The sequence below is a fragment of the Dama dama genome, chromosome 12 (assembly GCF_033118175.1).
Source record: "Dama dama isolate Ldn47 chromosome 12, ASM3311817v1, whole genome shotgun sequence".
Lineage (NCBI taxonomy): Eukaryota > Metazoa > Chordata > Mammalia > Artiodactyla > Cervidae > Dama > Dama dama.
Window position 1 is genome coordinate 99,633,836 of NC_083692.1, and position 14,409 is coordinate 99,648,244.

Here is a 14,409-nt window from a genome sequence, read left to right on the forward strand (position 1 = left end):
CTTGTGGGATCTAGTTCCTTGACAAGGGATCAAATCCAGGTCTCCTGCATTGGGAGCTTGGAGTCTCAACCATAGCATCATCAGTTGGTTTTTCTTTTGCTATAGAAGACATTAGTAAAATAATTAGCTACATTTGAATAAGATCTGTAGCTTCAGTTCAGTTCAGTCACTCAGTCGTGCCCAACGCTTTGTGACCCCATGGACTGCAGCATGCCAGGCTTCCCTATCCGTCACCAACTCCTGGAGCTTACTTAAACTCATGTCCATTGAGTCAGTGATACCATCCAACTATCTCATCTTCTGTCTTCCCCTTCTCCTCCCGCCTTCAATCTTTCCCAGCATCAGGGTCTTTTCCAGTGAGTCGGCTCTTTGCATCAGTGGCCAAAGTGTTGGGAGCTTCAACTTCAGCATCAGTCCTTCCAATGAATATTCAGGATTGGTTTCATTTAGGATGGACTGGACAGATCTCCTTGCAGTCCAAGGGACTCTTGAGAGTCTTCTCCATCAATTCTTTGGTGCTCAGCTTTCTTTATAGTCCAACTCTCACATCCATACATGACCACTGGAAAAACCATAGCTTTGACTAGACAGGCCTCTGTTGGCAAAATAATGTCTCTGCTTTTTAATGTGCTGTCTAGGTTTGTCATAGCTTTTCTTCCAAGGTGCACATATCTTTTAATCTCATAACTGCAATCACCATCCACAGTGATTTTAGAACCCAAGAAAATAAGCTCTGTCACTATTTCCATTTCTTCCCCATCTATTTGCCATAAAAGGACTTCCCTGGTTGCTCAGACGGTAAAGCATCTACCCACAATGTGGGAGACCTGGGTTTGATCCCTGCATCAGGAAGATCCCCTGGAGAAGTGAGAGGGTAACAGTCAGGAAGGCCAGGGGTCTCCAAATGGAGGAAATAGGCTGCAAGTGTCAGACATTTTTTAAATCTCTCTCTTAAGCGGCAGGAAGAAACAAACTAGTGTTATATTTTTTTTCCCCCTTTTCTATACAAATTTAAAAAGTGGTTTCTCTTAAAACTCTGTTGCCATAATGACACCTGGTTCCACCTGAACTTGTCGCAAACCTTGAGCTAACCAATGCATTTTTCTTATGGAAATGTTTGTCTTAAGATATGTTAATGTACTATGCATTCTGCCTAAAGGCTCAGAACCTACTTGACAAACCAGTATGCCATACTGATGCATTGTTCTTCTAATGTATGTTAATGAAGCTACGTCTTTGTATGCGAATCTGCCTTTCTTCAAGATTCATGTCAATCATTTTATGGCCTGAGATTACTCACCTGGTGCCAAGATTATCTCAAAATTCATCTTGTGGGTGAGGGGCCTGGTGCCATTCTCTGAGTTTTGAGACATTTCCTTTCTTTAATTAGCAGACTGCTAGTAGCTATATAACATCCAGCCACAGACTAGCAGGGGGGTATTCTGTCTGCCCCCTTCTGATGTCTATGTCAGAAGCTTTCTCCATCTCTTTTATACTTTAATAAAACTTTATTACATTAAAGCTCTGAGCTATCAAGCGTTGTCTCTGGCCCCGGGTTGAATTCTTCTTTTCCGGAGGCCAAGAACCCTTGAGTCTTTCGTGGTTCAGCAACAACCTTTCAGAAGGAAATGGCAACCTACTCCAATCCTCTTGCCTGGAAAATCCCATGGACAGAGGAGTCTGGTAAGCTACAGTCCATGGGGTTGCAAAAAGTCAGACATGACTGAGCGACTTCACACACTCACTCACTCTCATTTGCCATGAAGTGATGGGACCGAGTGCCATGACCTTATGTTTTTTAACATCAAATTTTATGCCAGCTTTTTCACTCTCCTCTTTAACCTTTATCAAGAGGCTCTTAGTTCCTCTTCACTTCTTTCTGCCGTTAAGGTGGTATCATCTGCATATCTGAGGCTATTGATATTTCTGGCAATCTTGATTCTGTTAGGGGAAGCACACTGACTGAAACCACCCACCCTGGTCAAGCCCTTTCGTGACCATTTGCATGAGTTGCTTTTTGACAGGAGATCTTGGCAACGAATACAGAACTAATAAGCCACCACCAACTGGAAGAGTTCGGGAAAGGTTGAAAGGAGATACCGCATGTCCGTCCGCTTCCCAGAATCCCTCTCACTAGCATCCATCTTGGCTGAGCGATGCGTGCGCCACCAGGAAAGACTCTGAATTAGAATGATTGGCCAAAGACTACCAGGAAACTAATCCCATCACCATAAAACCCAAGACTGTGAGCCACCGGCAGAGCAGTTCTCCTGGGTTCCCTCACCCTCCTGCTCTCCACCTGGGTGCCCTTCCCAATAAAGTCTCTTGCTTTGTCAGCACATGTGTCTCCTCAGACAATTCATTTCTGAGTGTTAGACAAGAGCCCAGTATTGGGCCCTGGAAGGGGTCCCCCTTCCTGCAACAAATGGCAACTCTGGTGGGACTCTTCACTGCAACTGACATCCTGACCACTTGGAGTACTCAGGGGCCAGCTTGCCTGCCAATGGACCAGATCCAGCGGCCAATACTGGGAACTTTTTGTCCCTGGTCTCCTCCTGATGTGGACAACTGGCCAGACTGCCCTGACCGGTAAGGAACAAGAGATTTTATTGACCTCTCTCCCCTTCTTTCTCTCTTTCCTCTCCTTAGCCCTTCCTATCCTCCCCCTTCTTTCTAGTTCCCTGGTCCTGGACCGCAGGAATCTAGTCGAAGGGCCTCAGCCTGAGCTGAGGATTGGAGACTGATCACCTCCTCTTGGCAGAGAACTTGAATTCAGGTTCTGTTCTGGTCTGATTTCTGGTAGGGCCGAGTTCCAGTCCTCCCTTCTCTGGAGGCCCAAGGTAAAGTCCCGTAATGCCTGGGTATCTGCAGGTGGCAGGAGACGTCTGTAAGGCCACCCCTTTTGCCCCCTCTCCCACCTCCTCCCCCTTCTTCTTTCAACCTGGCTTCCTTTCCTCCCTTTGAAACCTTTGAAAACCTGAGATATTTTCCTTAAAGTGTTAGTACTTGGATCTGAAATTCTATGTCTCTCTAGGAGGTTTTCTGAGAGACTGTATTCTTGTATTTAAGGGAGTGTCTGATGAGGACTGCCAGATATATAGGTGTGTGTTTTAACTCTGTGTTCTGTGTTGTGATTTTTAATGGCCATTTTGCTTTGTCTGGTCACCATTTGGTTTAGACCTGCCGCCATTTTGTTAGAACTTGATTTTCTTTCCCTGAGCCTTGAGACCAGGGCTCTCAGGAACACTTATCTAGACCATCTCTAACCCCTGACACTGACGCAAAATGGGAAAAGGCCTTTAAAAGTTTTATTTATTCCAACTGTTTTTTATCAACTAGTAAAATTTATATTGTAATATCTAATTCACGACTAAATTTCGAAAATGAAGCTAGATCTTTCGTTGTGTCTGTCTAAATATGTCTCAGTATGTCTTTATCTCTGGATAATATTTTGGGGATTAATTTGTAAATGAACTCTATTTAATTGGCTTAAAGAAAGGTAAGTGCTTACAAATCAAATAATTCTAAATTAAGCAATAAATTCCAGGGTCATGTGCACTGGTAAATATTCAGTATTAAATACCTGATATTAATGTTTATTTGTTGACCTATCTAATATAGACATGTCTTAGAGTAATTAACATTAAGTAGAATGTTTTCATTGTACCTAGGTTTAATATAAGTTAAATATTATCATATCTCTTACAAATTTGTCAATAAGGAAATTACCTCGAGTGAAGAAACTTCTAAAAAAAATGTAAATGAGATATGAGCTTTTATATAAACTCTATTAAGAATAATTATTCTTTAGGAATATCTGTCTAAAATAGTCTCTCCAAATTGGCGTAACTTGAATTTCTAAGGGTTGTGCTAAATGTGCTAAGTGTTAGAAGTCTATTGAATAGTTAGGCCATTTCCAAATAAAATAAGATTTTGAAACATTTACTACTAAACGCTAATTTCCTTTTACAGAGAAACAAAGAGATTTGGGACTATAAGTGAATAATGTTTGGTGCCATCCTAAAATGTTTTAAGAAAGCAAGGGTTTTAGAAATTATCACTGGTATTTATGCTCACCAATCTATAAAATGCTAATATAAAAGTTAGTTCTTGGTTGCTAAAGGAAAGTAGCAAGTGTGTTTTCAGTAAAAAAAAAAAAAAAAAAAGCGAAAAATACTAAAAAGAGTTATGCATGATCAGGATTTTCTAAAATTGTATTACAATTAGTTAGATAAATGGATTTTGTTAGGAAGAAAGAAAACTGGTTAGAGCCAATTAGGTCCAAGATGGCAAAGCTGACTTTCACTAGACCTTGAGCCTTGGTTTTTATGCCCATTGTGACATATCAACAAGCTGAATGATACACCCATCAACTAAATCTGACCAAATGTTCTAAACCCTTTTGATTGATCTTTTCAATAAAACTTCCTAAATCGAATTCTTTTGAAGTTCTTTTGACCTCTAGCTAACTTTGGGGTGCTTCAGAGGGCTCCTGAAACATCCCTAAGAGAGATATTAAACTGTGTATATTTGGTTGGTTAAATTACGTGAAAAAGATTATCAAATGAGTAATAAATCCGCTCATGTTATAATACAGATATCCTAGAAATTATATGGAGTTCTTAACATTCTGATATGTCCTGGTATTCTAATGGAAAACCTGATGACTTCACAAAAGTTAACAAAAGGACTGAATGAACCAGTGAATATGCTTATAACTTTAATGGTTTCTGTCTGAAAAATTACAGGTTTGAATCTTATGTTTTCCAGGAGCACGGAAAACCTTCCTCTCAAACTGATTATGACAATACTTTGGTAAAATTATACATTATAAACAAAACAATTGTATTTTCTCTCTGACTCATCCAGAAATTGGAAACTCTTAGGTTTCCAATAAGTTTATCGAATGAATTAGGAAAGTTATCTCACTAACAGGTGCAAAGATCTCAAGGAATTTTGAGACCTTAAAAAGGGAAGAAGTCACTTAGATTTGTTAGGTAAAATCTGTGATAAGCCTTTGGCATGAGTTTCCAGCCCTGTTTTATTTTAAAAGTTCAGCCTGAGACTCTATAAATGTTTCAGCAAAATAGAAAGTCTATGATCAATTATGGTTATATAAATCATCAGACCAAAATTAGTGAGAACAGACCTATTTTGCAAACAAACTAGCCTTAATTTGGTTATATTTGATAAAAATGAGGGTAATTTTAGGGAGAAAAATATGTTTCAATAAATATTAAATCCCAGTTTGTTAATGGAGGTCTGCATGTAGTAAAATTCATTTCTTGGATAGTTCTTTGCTGTTATGTGATATTAATGCAAAATTTAATTGAATTCTTAAAGAACACCCTAAGTTTGTTTTTGAAACTTATCTCAGTTCTATCTTTGGATGAAGATCAGATGCTTCATGATCTGCAACCAGGACTGGAAAAAAACATAATTTAAGGGACTGTCTCCAACCTGGATGGAAGGACTTTTTATCAGGTACTCTTTACTAGCTCATGCACAATGATACTGAAGGGAAATTAACTCTTAGACTAATTCCCACTTCCAAAGGCCCCTACACTAGATTGGTCTATAGAGAAGATAGCTGACCTGATCTCACCTTAAAATGATTCTCAAACAGGAGAAACTACACTACACCAGGATGAGAAGATGATGACATCAGAGGTAGACAGCTTGTCCAAGATGCTGGACCTGATTCGTATGATCATTTATAATGTTTTCTTGACTTCTTAGACCTTTGCATATAAATCAAATGCTTTTCTATCATAGCCCTGATCCTATGCTAGTTTTAGAAATCAATCCAGTTGTTGGGTTTGTGGCCAATTACCTGTGTCTAGTTCTGGGTTACTTTGGTAAATTTCTCTACTACAAGGCTCTAACTGGTTGGCCCTGAGAAAATTTACTTAAAAAAATTATAGTCATATTCAGTTCACTATGATATTACTAGATGAGATCCCCTCATTGGGCCAATTAATAATGCCTTCTCTGACCCTGGCCATAAATTTGAGCTTTCTTCTATTACTCAAGCTCAATCAGAGCAAAAAGCAAAGTTTCAGCAAGGAGGAAAAAAATCTCCCACAATTATGGGATGGATTTATATAGATAACACCAGGCTATGGTAATTTGGGTTTAGAGTCTCCTCTATGTTGGAAACAATTAAATCATATTAAGGATAATCAGTCTAGTAACACTAGAAAACTGGGCTATGTGCCTTATAGATGGTCCAATATATAATTTCCCTGTAAGATAAAGATTCTACAGAGCAGACTAAGTCAGATGACCTGAGATATACTGGGCTACATCTAATGGAAGCTCTTAACTTAAGTCTCACTTGTGACTTTACTAATACTGCTGGCTATGTTCTTTGTATTTCACCTGTTTTACAAAATTGCTGTTTCTTGCACTGCTAAATGTGTGACTGAGGCCTCTGATAGAATAATATATAGTTCCCTATGAGATCGATGATGGTAACAGTGTAACTCTAGATATGGGAAGAAGCAACAAGAGGGAATATTTTCCTGGACCAAGAGGCTAGTAAGACAGGTGGTCCAGAGAATTTTGGATACTGTTTTATGGCCTAGTCCAGTAACAGCACATTGAGTGGCCTATCAACAAAGTCTTTGCCAAACCTGAGAATGGACATTCTCAGCACCATGGGATAAAATGGTCATGAAATGCAATCATGGCCACTACAACTGCTGACTTTCAATGCCCCTGAAAGGAGTTCAGGGTGAAAATCAGGAATGAGGCACTCTGTGCTCTGGGAAAAACTGGCAGAACAGGCCTTCAGACAGTTAGATCCTTTCAGGAGAAGATTTTATGAGTTCCAATTCTTGCATCTTCTCATACCTAGAGAAACACTGACATCATTAATGGTGACATTTGCTTTGGCTAGTAAGGAAAATTTTACAGTTAAAAAGTCAAAATAGAGTGGCTATGGTTCAGACATCCTGGGAAATAACTAGGTGATACTATGGGCGTGATTTCAGATTAGACGTTGTATTGCTAACACTTGAGTTTTCTGAGTCATGGCAGGCTTAGATGCCACTATTCTCAAAACAATGTCTGCTGGAAGCTAGTAACTGCAACCGTACTTTTTATAAAACTAGGCAACCGCTACCTGGCTACAAGTCTCCCCAAAGTGCCAGGTCCAGACTGGGTTTCAGGCCTATTCTTCTAAAAAGAATTGAGATTTATTTTGTCTATTAAAATTCCAGTTATCCCTCCTCCAGCTACTTCTAATTGGGTCTGTTACAACAAAATGGCAGACCAAGGAATTGAGATTTTAATCATACAAGGCTCAGATCTAGGACTTGGAACTCAGGAATACTTCAAATCCAGTGTCTCTTCTCCAAGCTGAGGCAGTCCTATGCCCCATTTTGACAGGAAGTTATCACAGTCATAGTTGCCCAGTTCCCTAAATTAAAACTGAGCGGGACTCTGTGGAGCCCTGGAGTATAGATCTGCTGTGTGTTCTCCATTTCTTGTCTGAAGGATATGGACTTCATTCAGCCTCCTTGACCTTCCCTGAGCTCCAAAGGGTGGATTCAAACAATTGCTAATCAGGGAAGGGAGGGGATACAGAAACAGAGGAGAAACAATCAAATGGTGGTACAGCCTCCAGACAGGGTCCTGGTTCCCACTCAAAGAAATATGCATAACAGTGTCTTTGAGTTCTTCTACAGAACTGGAGCCCCCACCCAGGTGGAGGATGGTGACTTCAGACTGAACACAAGAGTCCTGGGGCACAGCTCTGTTGCCTCACCACCACCAATCAAAAAGGGTCACAAACCCTGCAGCCCTCACCCCAAATGTTGCCTTCTGTTTCCAGGGACCAGAGATGGCCATCCTGTTAGGTCTCCTGTTTGGCCCCTGTCTATTTCATCTCTGAGAGGAGCCAACAGTTTCAAACTAAATTGTTATTACAAGGGTGGATGCTGGTTTCAGATGTGGAACACCCCAACTTAGATCAGGTAGAGAGAGACTTCTGCTCTGCTAGGCAGGCCTACGCCCAGGCACAGCAGGAAGAAGTTACAGAGGAAAGAGACCTCTGCCCCAATTCCCAAGAAGCATCTTGAATATGAAGTCTCTCAGGGGGGGAGCTGTTAGGGGAAGCACACTGACTGAAACCACCCACCCTGGTCAGGCCCTTTAGTAACCATTCACATGAGTTGTTTTATGACAGGAGATCCTGGTAGGGAATACGGAACTGATAAGCCACCACCAACCGGAAGAGCTCGGGAAAGGTCTAAAAGGAGACACCGCGTGTCCGTCCACTTCCCAGGATCCCTCTCACTAGCGTCCATCTTGGCTGAGCGATGCGTGCGCCACCAGGAAAGACTCTGAATTAGAATGATTGGCCAAAGATCCCCCGGAAACTAATCCCATCACCATAAAACCCGAGACTGTGAGCCACCGGCAGAGCAGTTCTCCTGGGTTCCCTCACCCTCCTGCTCTCCACCCGGGTGCCCTTCCCAATAAAGTCTCTTGCTTTGTCAGCACATGTGTCTCCTCAGACAATTCATTTCTGAGTGTTAGACAAGAGCCCAGTATTGGGCCCTGGAAGGGGTCCCACTTCCTGCAACAATTCCAGTTTGTGCTTCATCCAGTTCGGCATTTCACGTGATGTACTCTGCATATAAGTTAAATAAGCAGGGTGACAATATACAGCCTTGACATACTCCTTTCCCAATTTGAAACCAATCTGTTGTCCCCTGTCTGGTTCTAACTGTGGCTTCTTGATCCTCACACAAGTTTCTCAGGAGGGAGGTAAAGTAGTCTGGTATTCCAGTCTCTTTAAGAATTTTCCACAGCTTGTTGCAATCCACACAGTCAAAGCCTCTAGCACTGTTAATGAAGCAGGAGTAGATGTTTTTCTGGGATTTCCTTGCTTTTTCTATGATCCAATGGATGTTGGGAATTTGATCTCTGGTTCCTCTGCCTTTTCTGAATCCAGCTGGTATATCTGGAAGTTCTCAGTACACATACTGTTGAAGCCTAGCTTGATGGATTTTGAGCATTACCTTGCCAGCATGTGAAATGAGCACAACTGCGTGGTAGTTTGAACATTCTTTGGCATTGCCCTTCTTTGGGACTGGAATGAAAACTGACCTTTTCCAGTCCCGTGGCCACTGCTGAGTTTTCCAAATTTGCTGGCATATCGAGTGTAGCACTTCAACAGCATGATCTTTTAGGATTTGAAATAACGTGGCTGAAATTCCATCACCTCCACTAGCTTTGTTTGCAGTGATGCTTCCTAAGGCCCACTTGACTTTGCACTCCAGGATGTCTGGCTCTAGGTGAGTGATCACACCATCATGGTTATCTGGATCATTAAGAAGTTTTTTGTACAGTTCTTCTGTGTATTCTTCCCACCGCTTCTTAATATCTGCTGCTTCTGTTAGATCCATACTGTTTCTGTTGATGCCCATTTTTTTAAATTGAAATATAGTTGATTTACAATGTTCTGTTAATTTCTGCTGTAGAGCAAAATGATTCAGTTATACATATATATTCATTCTTTGTTATATTCTTTTCCATTATGGTTTATCACGGGATACTGAGTATAGTTCCCTATGCTATAAAGTAGGACCTTGTAGTTCTTTCATTCTATATATAACAATTTACATCTATTAACCCCAAACTCCTAATCAATCCCTCCTCGTTGGTAACCACAAGTCTGTTCTCTGCCCTGATTCTGTTTCTGTCCCATAGACAGATTTATTTGTGTCACATCTTAGACTCCACCTGTAAGTGATGTTGGATGTTTGTCTTTCTGTGTCTGATTTACTTCACTTGATTTGATCATCTCTAGGCCCACCCACATTGCTGCAAATGGCGTTATTTCATTCCTTTTTTATGGATGAGTAGTGTTCCATTGTGTGTGTGTGTGTGTGTGTGTGTGTGTGTGTGTGTAAAACATCTTCTTTATCCATCCACCTGTCGATGAACATTTAGGTTATTTCCATGTCTTGGCTATAGTGCTGCTATGAACACAGGGGTGTATATATCTTTTTGAATTATAGTTTTGGTTGGATATATGCCCAGAAGAGGGATTGCAGAATCATATGACAATTCTATTTTTAGTTTTTTAAGAAATGTCCATACTGTTTTCCCACTGATGCCCATTTCTTGATGTTTATAATTATACTATTGAGAAAAATGTCTGTGTTCTCAGGAAATACATACTGATGGATTTAGTGGTAAGGGGGCATCATATTTGCAACCCAATTTCAAATTTTTCAGAAAAAGTATATGTAGAGGGTAATAAAACAAATTACGGCAAAATGCTAATATTTGAGGAGTCTAGGTGAAGGGTATGTATTTTCTGTGCCATTTTTCAATTTTTCTGTAAGTCTGAAATTATTTCAAAGCAAAAAGCCAAAAATATATCTCTACACATATTTATATCTCTTTTTATATGCTTAGATATGTTTTAAAACTATAAAAAGTCAATATCTCTGAGTATATGAATGAATAGATGGATGTAAAGTCCTGCGGTAGAAGGAAGGCCTTTCTTTTTTGCAGGAGAGAAAAGTTTTTTGCAGGTCCAAGCAAAGAGGCCAGGTGGTTTTTGCTCAAAAATCTTGAATGGACTTTTGCTTTTCTTGGAGTACTTTGATTCCACTTGTATTCTCCAGAGAAAATACATATTTGCTGTTGTTTTCAGATACAGAGATTTGGGGTAATTTGGCTTGCAGCAAAAGATAGCTAATATATCTGGTGCCGCCTAGCAAAACAGAAATTACTGCAGGAGAATGATAACATGAACCATAACCCCAAAAGCCAGAGAATTTAATGTGATTCAATTATAGCATGAAAGAGAATTTCTGGGAATATTAAGGATAATTTTCTAGATTTAAAATTTATTAGATAAATTTAAATAAAGGATGGTAATGTTGAAACCTGAATTAGTGGTCTGGGAAGGGAAGAAATGGAGTGGGAAATGGTAACCCACTCCAGGATTCTTGCCTGGAAAATTCCATGGACAGAGGAGCCTTGCAGGCTATAGTTCATAGGGTCGAAACAAATCATAAACGACTGAGTGACTGAACACAAAGGGAAGTAAGATTTCAAAACACAGAAGGATAAAAGCAGTAGAAATGGTAAAATAAATAAATAAAGATGTGGAAGACAGATACCAGAAATGCAGTGTGTAAATAATATTACCAGGGAGAGAGAAAGGAACACATGGATACGAGGCAATAACTGAACCAATAAAGGAAGAAATTTTTTATGAGCGAAAGGACAATTTGAATCTGAAAATGGAAAGGTCTTCCTGAATTCCAGTCAGATTGATTAAAACACAGTAGCAACAAAAAAAACAAACATATATTTACACACAAGTATGTTCTAGTAAGGAGAAGGCAATGACATCCCACTCCAGTACTCTTGCCTGGAAAATCCCATGGATGGAGGAGCCCGGTAGGCTGCAGTCCATGGGGTCGCTAAGAGTCGGACACGACTGAGCGACTTCACTTTCACTTTTCACTTTCATGCATTGGAGAGGGAAATGGCAACCCACTCCAGTGTTCTTGCCTGGAGAATCCCAGGGACGGGGGAGCCTGGTGGGCTGTTGTCTATGAGGTCACACAGAGTCGGACACAACTGAAGCGACTTAGCAGCATGTTCTAGTAAAGTTCCTAAGCTTCAAAAGTCAACAGTACTAATCTTTTTTTTAATTAATTAATCTATATATTTTTGATTGCACTGGGTCTCTTTGCTGCACATGGGCTTTCTCTAGTTGCTGTGTGATTCCTACCCACTGTACCACTAAGGAAGTCCAGCGATACTCATCTTAGAATCTGCTGGGTAGAAAGAAAAAGTTACTCAAAAAAGAAAACTATCAGCCTGGCACCAGGTTCCCCATTAAAAGTCTTAAGCTAGAGAGGATGAAATAAAATCTACAGAATACTAAAGAAACAAAAACAAATATCCTACCCAAGGACCTTTAGATAGCATTCATTTAAGATGCAAGAAAAGTCTGTGTGAATCCACGAGGATTCAGAGAGCATATCACAGAATTTCCCTACTACACAGACAAGGAAATCAGAGCAGAGGCAAGGGGACCAGCACCCTGTCTACCATGAGGTATTGAGAAATCCAGGTCTTCTCTGGTGGCTCAGACAGTGAAGACTCTGCCTGCAGTGTGAGGTGCCCGGGTTCGATCCCTGAGTTGGGAAGATCACCCACTCCATTATTCTTTCCTGGAGAATCCCATGGAGAGAGGACTGTTGTGGGCTACACAGTCTATGGGGACACAGAGAGTCAGACAAGACTGAGTGAGAAATCTGATCCAGAACTGCTGTGTGTGCATTCAAGATAAAATTAACAAAAATAAATAAATACCCAACTGTCACTTTTTTCTACTTTTTCAAAATTGAAGTATAGTTAGTTTACATTGTTGTGTTAGTTTTAGGTGTACAACAAAGTGATTCAAAGTATTCAAGTAACCTATATATATGTGTGTGTATATATTTACTTATTTATTCTTTTTCAGATTCTTTTCTATTATAGATTGTTACAAGATATGAATATAATTCCCTGTGCTATACAGCAGGTCCTTGCTGTTTATCTATTCCGTATATAGATAATGTATATGGAATATAGATATACATTAATCTCCAATTTATTCTTCGCCTCCTTTTCCCCTTTGGTAACCATAACTTTATATTTTCTATGTCTATGAGTCTATTTCTGTTTTGTAAATAAGTTTCTTTATATATCACTTTTTCTTTTTTTCATTCTTCTCTCTTTTTCTTTGTACAAACCCTTGTGTGCTGACTTTCAATAGATCTCAGCAAGAGTGTATAATTTTTTTTAAAATTCTGCCTATAAGTGATATCATGTGATATTTGTCTTTGTCTGACCTGCTTCACTTGATACGCTGATCTATGGGTCCATTCATATTGCTGCAAATGGCATTATTTTATTGTTGTTTTTAAAGAATATTTTTATTTCTTCCTTTCCAGTTTTTATTCCTTTTATTTCATTTTCTTTCCTTACTGCACTGATTATGGGCCTGCAGTATAGTGTTGAATAGGAAAAGTGAGAGGGAACATCCTCCTTTGTTCCTTATCCTAGTGAGAAAACGTTCAGACGTTCACCATTAAGTATGATCTTTTAAAACATGTATTTATTTAATACATATTTCAGACCTTCATCAGGTCTTAATCATAGCCCTCAGGCTCTCTGTTGTGTTGCATGGGCTCAGTTGGTACTACATGTGGGCTTAGTTGCCTCAAAGCATGTGGGATCTTAGTCCCCGGACCAGGGACCAGACTTGCATCTTCTGCATTTGAAGACTGATTCTTAATCATTGAAGCACCATGGAAGTCCCAATTTCATTCTTTTTTATGACTGAGTGATATTCCATTGTACGTATTAATATATACTACATCTTCTTTATCCATTCTTCTGTTGATGAACACTTCAATTGCTTCCAAGTCTTGGCTATTGTAATTAATGTTGCTATGAACATTGAGGTGAAAGTATCTTTCTGGATTATAGTTTTCTCCAGATACATGCCCAGGAGTGAGACTGCAGGATCAAATGATAACTCTGTTTTTGAAGAACTGTTTCATACTGTTCTCCATAGTGGCTGCACTATGATTTGCATTTCCACCAACTGTGTAGGAGGGTTCCCTTTTCTCCAGCATTTATTATTTGTAGACCTTTAAAATAATGACCCTACTGGGGACTTCTGTGGTAGTCCAGTGGTTAAGACTCTGCACTCCCAATGCAAGGGGCCTGGCTTTGATCCCTGTTTGGGGAACTAAGATCCTGCATGCCGCATGGTGAGGCCAGAAAAAAAAAAAGGCCATTCTGACAGGTATGAGATGGTACCCCATTGTGGTTTCGATTAGCATTTCTCTAATAATTAACATCCAGATGTTCAGGCTGGTTTTAGAAAAGGCAGAGGAACTGAGATCAAATTGCCAACATCTGCTGGATCATTGAAAAAGCAAGAGAGTTTCAGAAAAACACCTATTTCTGCTTTACTGACTATGCCAAAGCCTTTGTGTGGATCACAACAAACTGTGGCAAATTCTGAAAGAGATGGGAATACCAGACCACCTGACTTGCCTCTTGAGGAACCTATGTGCAGGTCAGGAATCAACAGTTAGAACTGGACATGGAACAACAGACTGGTTCCGAATAGGAAAAGGAGTACGTCAAGGCTGTATATTGTTACCCTGCTTATTTAACTTTATATGCAGAGTACATCATGAGAAATGCTGGGCTGGAAGAAGCACAAGCTTGGAATCAAGATTGCCGGGAGAAATATCAATAATATCAGATAAGCAGATGACACCACCCTTATGGTAGAAAGTGAAGAGGAACTAAAAAGCCTCTTGAATAAAGTGAAGGAGGAGAGTGAAAAAGTTGGCTTAAAGCTCAACA

General features: G+C 39.9%; 1 protein-coding gene across 1 annotated transcript in view; it reads left to right on the forward strand.

The window, feature by feature from the left end:
• The first annotated feature begins 2,041 nt into the window (after nucleotides 1-2,041).
• The window catches only part of DCP2 (decapping mRNA 2), a 79,033-nt gene continuing 66,665 nt past the window's right edge, over nucleotides 2,042-14,409 (forward strand). Inside the window, exon 1 of the mRNA XM_061158220.1 lies at nucleotides 2,042-2,589. Within this exon, the coding sequence (XP_061014203.1) occupies nucleotides 2,559-2,589 (31 nt within the window). The 5' untranslated portion in view covers nucleotides 2,042-2,558. The remainder of the gene's footprint in view (nucleotides 2,590-14,409) is intronic.